Genomic DNA, 6000 nt, shown 5'->3' on the forward strand with positions numbered 1-6000 from the left:
GGAAAGCATGAAGCAGGAAAGGGACATACTGTTCTTACCCATAATCCTTTCCCAGGCTCCCAGCATGGCTGGAGTTGTAAGCCTTCTGGATCTTGTGATAGTGTTTTATTGAATTGTCAGCAATGTCTTTTGAGTTTATGGGTATCTCCCACCAGAGACAGTCCTCTGTACTGCTGCTGCCTAGCATAAGGAATGTGTTGAGTTGGTGGGGTTGCCTGCTGAATAGTGTCTGATGAATCTTTTTGTTCCTGATTTGGAAAGGTTGTAGGAAAATGTTTTAAGCTGCTGTTCTTGTATAGTGGTGAGCATCTACAGCATTTCCACAGGTGTTGATGCTGCTATGGTAGTTCGTTGGTCCTGCTGAGGCAGGATTTCTCAGGAAATATGAGGTGGCTGTAATCTCTGTGTGCTTGACTCTCTCTCCTTGTGTACCTGCATCATCAGCTTTGGTAGAGATGATGTATCCTGTTAAGCATGGCTCATTTTGATGTCTGGATATACATGCCCAGCTTTGGTTTTCTAGCATTTAATGTGGTTCTCTTGAAGAATAAGATCCTTGTGATCTGGGATCAGAGGTGTCAGAGCTCTAATCCAAACATTTTTAAGAACTCAATTTCAAATGGAACTTTACTATGCAGAAAAGGTATCACTCCATATACTGTGGTGCCAATCATGAGGGACAGTATGTGCAAAGACGGGTCATGATTTGAGAGGGGTTTAGAGCTGGGGCATGTTTTTGTGGTGGAGCAATGTCTGGGTACTGCGGCAGTGATGGTACTGAGTAGGCCCTGTGTCAGCGTCATGAGGAGCATGACCTTGAGCAGGGTAGAGTATTGCCTGAGAGAAATGTTGATGCTGGGAAGAATGTCTGCTTAGCTGTGGAGATAGCATTTCCCATAACAGAGGATAGAGAATGCTGATAACTCCAGAAGTTCTCAGTGTTACGGTGTTGTGGTATCCCTGCTTTTGAAGATAACTGCTATACATGTTTTTAATCATTTGGGGTTTGTGTGGAATGTCAGTTGTCAAACAGAAGCTTTGTAAAATTTTTCTGTTCTTAGCTCTATGAGGGAGGGGAAACAGTTTTTGTAATCAAGATGTCACCAAACCTGCTGTTGCAGTCAATTCACATGAGTTTCATTTTCTTGTCCATAGTGAAAATGCCCATGCTTTTATTGGCAATGTGTTGGAAACAGGAGATGAGATGGACATTGCTGAATGTTAGCAGCTGTCAGGTAGCAGGATTTTGGGTTATCATGTTGGAAGTTTTTTCCACTCTCCTGAGCTGAGGATGTTAAGAGAATGTCTGACTTTCAGGTCTCCCTCCTTCTTCCTCCTTGATAGAGGTGCATGAGAGAGCACCATACAATGTTGAGCATTTTCAAAGCTTTTGGAGAACATCAGTAATTTTTTCTGTCCAGCATCCCCTCAGATTGCAGCTCATGTTAAGGGACAAGGTCTCTCAAAACCAATCATGCTTTCCTTTCTGAAGATGACACCGGTGACACTAGAGGTAAGTCATTATAATGTGTTTGAGAGGCTGATGTACCTTTGTTGTCATTCAGTTTCAGTTTCTTCATATTGAATCAAAATTTTGCTTGGATTTAAAGGCCTGTAGGTTTGGAGCAGAAAAGCACCCCTGCCTGCTCTCATTCCCTTCCTGATGCTGCGTGGCTGTGGTTTTGCAGGTGGAAGCAAGAATAGATGGAGGAGGGACTTTTATGCATTCCCTGGTTTGTATGCATTGAGCATTGAGGGAATGTTCTCAGTGAAAATGCTGTGGTGTTACCTTGGCTTTAGTTCTGGTGTGTGATGAGTGGATCATCCTAAGGAGTGAGACTAAGGGGAATAAATATTCCGTGGGAGTAATGCCCTGGGAATGGAGGTTCTTGCTGTGTTGTTCTGGCAGAGCATGTGTGCCAGAAAAAAGCAGTAAGAGCTTCATGTTCATTCTGTGGTTGGAAAAATAGCTGTTCATCGAGGTCCATGAGGAGTACTCGGAAGCTGTGGTTACCCTGTGCTTTTTGAGCTTTTGGGCAGGTGATGGGTTTGAATTCCTGAGCTACTTCTTCATGAAGTTTGGAGTCTCTGGAACCTACTTCATTAGAGGTCCCAGTACCAGATACTTGGGATTGTGTTTGTGTGATGGACTCTGTTCCACTGTAGCAGAGCTGTTCTTTGCCATATGATTGCCTTGCTCTCTTATGTGCTGGGTCCTTGAGAGGGCTGAAGAGCATGGACCACATCTTGAAGAGAGGAAGCTGGAGGTGCATGGATAGGACAAAGGCAGGAATGCTGTTACATGTCCACTGGAATACAAGATGATAGGGAAAAGGTATGAGAGCTCTTTCCAAAGTATGTTTGTGCTTCATGACGAGTATGGTGTACCTATTTTAAGAACATTTTGGTAAAAGACAAAAAGAAGGGACAAGGGTGGAAGCAGAAGAGAAGTGGAGGCAAAGAGCAGGGCAGGCCAAGAAAGAAGAAGAGAGGAAGTGAGAAATACAGAAAGAAAGGCAGCAAAAGAAGGAAATGAAGGAACCGCTGAAAGGAAAAAAGAAAAAAGATTATTGAGATTACCAACATGAACCAATGCTACCTGGAGCTGCAGAATGAAGTTGAGAAACTTAACATCCTAGGTACTCATGGACAGTGTAAAGGTTGATGAGGAGTGGTGAGGAAGGGGTATAAAAGCCCCTGAGAGGCCCTGTATATCCTTACTGCAAACGTAGTGTGGACTTCTGAAACTATTTCTGTTAAGGAAGACTCAAAAGAGTCAGAGAAGGAAAAAATAGGCACATGAAGAGAAAGTAAAAGAAGACAACTAATAAGAGAAAAAGTTAAAAAGCGCAAAGGAAAGGAAGCACAAGCAGGAAGGGAGTAGAAAGGCAGTGAGGAAATGGAGGGATTGAGAAAGAATGAAAGGAAGGACACGATACGGGTGGTGACGAACCAGCACCGACGTCAATTCTAGCCACTGAGTGGAGCTGATCTGTAGCAGCCCCTCCCGTGGGGAAAGCACCGCGCTCCGGCATTGCTGCTCCGTCAGCAGCGGGGATAGGTCCGTCTTTGACGGTATCCGCCGCGGCACCCGAGGCGACTGGGGAGATGCCAGCGGGAATAAACGGTAGAGAAGGGTGCGGAGAGAAATAAAAAAATCTGAAAGAGCAGGGTAGGGTTGGGCAAGAATGAAAATGGCAAATGGAGACCTGATGAAAACCAGGTAAATGAGAAAAAAAAGGCAAGATGGTGAAGAAAGAGGAAGAAGGAAATAAATGTGTGCAAGCAAAGAAAAAGGAATAAGGAAGACAAAGAGAAGAAGGGGAGAGAAAAGGCGAGCGAGAGGGGAGCAGCCCGGGTCCGGAGGCTTGGCCGATGCCGGGGAGTGTGTGAGGCGTTGGAGAAGCACACGGTGTCGCTGCAGGCTCAGAAACGGCGTGTCAGCGGCTCCGCCCCGGTGCCAGTGGCGGAGAACCCGGCTGTGAGCGCGGGGGGGCGGCGCGGGCCAGGCAGGAGAACCGGAGCATCCGGACGGCGGCGGGGGACCGTGCGGAGCCTGCGCCGATGCCGGAGGCGATGAACTGTGTGTGTCGTGGTGCCTTGTTGCGGGTGCTGGTGCTGCAGTTGGCCTGGGCGCTGGTCGCCGGGCAGGTGCGGTACTCGGTGCCGGAGGAAGCCAAGGCCGGCACGGTGGTGGGCCGGCTGGCGCAGGACCTGGGCCTGGAGGCGGGCGAACCGGAGGCGCGGCGGCTGCGGCTGGTGTCGCAGGGCCGGCGGGCGAGCGTGGAGGTGAGCGGGGCGAGCGGGGCGCTGGTGGTGAGCTCGCGGCTGGACCGGGAGGAGCTGTGTGGGAAGAGCGCGCCTTGCTCCCTGCGGCTGGAGGTGCTGGTGGAGCGGCCGCTGCGCGTCTTCCATGTGGAGCTGGAAGTCACCGACATCAACGACAACGCCCCGGTCTTCCCCGCCTCACGGAAAAACCTCAATGTATCGGAGAACTCTCCTGCCGGGTCGCGTTTCCCACTGGAGGGCGCGTCGGATGCAGATGTCGGAGCCAACGCTCAGCTCTCCTATAGCCTCAGCCCCAGCGAGCATTTCGGTGTGGATTTACAAAAATCGAATGGCCGTAATATTGTACCCGACCTTATTTTAATGAAAGCACTGGACCGGGAGACGATGCCGATTCACCGTCTGGTCCTGTCGGCGACAGATGGAGGCCGTCCACCGCTGACAGGCACGGTTGAGCTAGTGATCTCGGTGCTGGATGCCAACGACAACGCACCCCAGTTCAACCAGTCTGTGTATAAAGTGCAGTTGCTGGAGAGTGCTGCAGAAGGGACGCTGGTGGCTCGGGTGCACGCCATGGATCCGGATGAAGGAATTAACAGTGAGATGACCTACACGGTGACAAACTTCCTTCCCCTGAGTGGAAAAGATGTGATTACTGTCAATCCGAAAACAGGAGAAATCCTTCTGACGGGCGCGCTGGACTTCGAAGAAGTCAGTATTTTTGATTTTCGTGTTGAAGCGAGAGATAAAGGGACGCCTCCGCTGTCGGGACACTGCAGCGTGGAACTGGAGGTGCTGGACGTGAATGACAACTCACCGGAGGTGTGGGTGACGTCGCTGTCGGTGCCGGTGCCGGAGAACGCGGCGGTGGGGACGGTGGTGGCTCTGCTGAGCGTGTCGGACCGAGACTCGGGGGCGAACGGTCGGGTGCGCTGCACGGTGTGGCCCCCGTCGCCGTTCGGTCTGGTGTCGACATTCGCGGGCTCGTACTCGCTGGTGCTGCGGGAGGCGCTGGACCGGGAGCGGGTGTCTGAATACGAGGTGGAGGTGCGGGTGGAGGACGGCGGGGCGCCGCCGCTGCGCGCCAGCCGGGGTCTGCGTGTGCCGGTGTCGGACGTGAACGACAACGCGCCGGCGTTCGCGCAGGCCGTGTACACGGTGCTGGCGCGGGAGAACAACGCTGCGGGCGCGGAGCTGGCGCGGCTGTGGGCGCGGGACCCGGACGAGGCGGGCAACGGGCGCGTGAGCTACTCGGTGGCGGAGAGCGGCGGCGGGCCGCGGTGTCGGGCGTCGGGTGGCGTCCGGCGTCGAGCTACGTGTCGGTGGACGCGGAGAGCGGTCGGCTGTGGGCGCTGCAGCCGCTGGACTACGAGGAGCTGCAGGTGCTGCAGTTCGAGGTGCGGGCGGTGGACGCGGGGGAGCCGGCGCTGTGCGGCAACGCCACGGTGCAGCTCTTCGTGCTGGACGAGAACGACAACGCGCCGGTGCTGCTGCCGCCTGCCGGGGGCGGGCCGGGCGCCGGGGCCGCGGGCTCGGCGGCGTCGGGTGCGGACTCTTTGGCGCTGTGGGCGTGGGCGTCGTGGGGGGCGCCGGCGGGGCAGGTGTTGGCGAAGATCCGCGCGGTGGACGCGGACTCGGGCTACAACGCGTGGCTGCGCTACGAGCTGTGGGAGCCTCGGGGCAAGGGCCCGTTCCGCGTGGGGCTTTACAGCGGCGAGGTGAGCACGGCGCGGGCGCTGGAGGAGGCGGACGGCCCTCGGCAGCGCCTGGTGATCGTGGTGCGGGACCACGGCGAGCCTGCGCGCTCGGCCACGGCCACGCTGAGCGTGTCGCTGGTGGAGGGCGCCGAGGCGGCGCTGGCTGCCTCCGGTTCGGGCTCGTCTGGGGGGGGCCTCCGGCCGGCGGACAGCTGCATCGGTAGCATCGGCGACGACGACGAACGTGTGGCTGGTGGTGGCCATCTGCGTGGTGTCGAGCCTGTTCCTGCTGGCGGTGGTGCTGTATGGGGCGGCGAGGTGGGCGCCGCGGTCGGCCGTGCTGTCGGGTCCCGGTCCTGCCACGCTCGTGTGCGCCAGCGAAGTGGGGAGCTGGTCGTACTCGCAGCGCCAGAGCCGGAGCCTGTGCGTGACGGACGGTGCGGGCAAGAGCGACCTGATGGTTTTCAGCCCCAACTTCCCTCCACCGCCCGGTTCCGCAGCGAAAGAGACGCAGCCG

The 6000-nt window shown here is 55.2% G+C and overlaps 1 protein-coding gene across 1 annotated transcript; it reads left to right on the forward strand.

Moving 5' to 3' along the window:
• Window positions 1-2584: 2584 nt before the first annotated feature.
• Window positions 2585-5997, forward strand: LOC130599377 (protocadherin alpha-2-like; the record flags this gene model as incomplete). The annotated part of the gene is given in 4 exon segments (XM_057409783.1): window positions 2585-2639; window positions 3425-5055; window positions 5058-5671; window positions 5673-5997. Coding segments are annotated over 4 exon segments (2625 nt in total), but the record flags the coding sequence as incomplete, so codon positions are not given.
• Between the last annotated feature and the right edge of the window lie 3 nt (window positions 5998-6000).

The sequence above is a fragment of the Pezoporus wallicus genome, unplaced genomic scaffold, assembly GCF_028554395.1.
Source record: "Pezoporus wallicus isolate ANWC-B61680 ecotype Strahan unplaced genomic scaffold, APGP_CSIRO_Pwel_v1 contig_4309, whole genome shotgun sequence".
NCBI classification, from domain to species: domain Eukaryota; kingdom Metazoa; phylum Chordata; class Aves; order Psittaciformes; family Psittacidae; genus Pezoporus; species Pezoporus wallicus.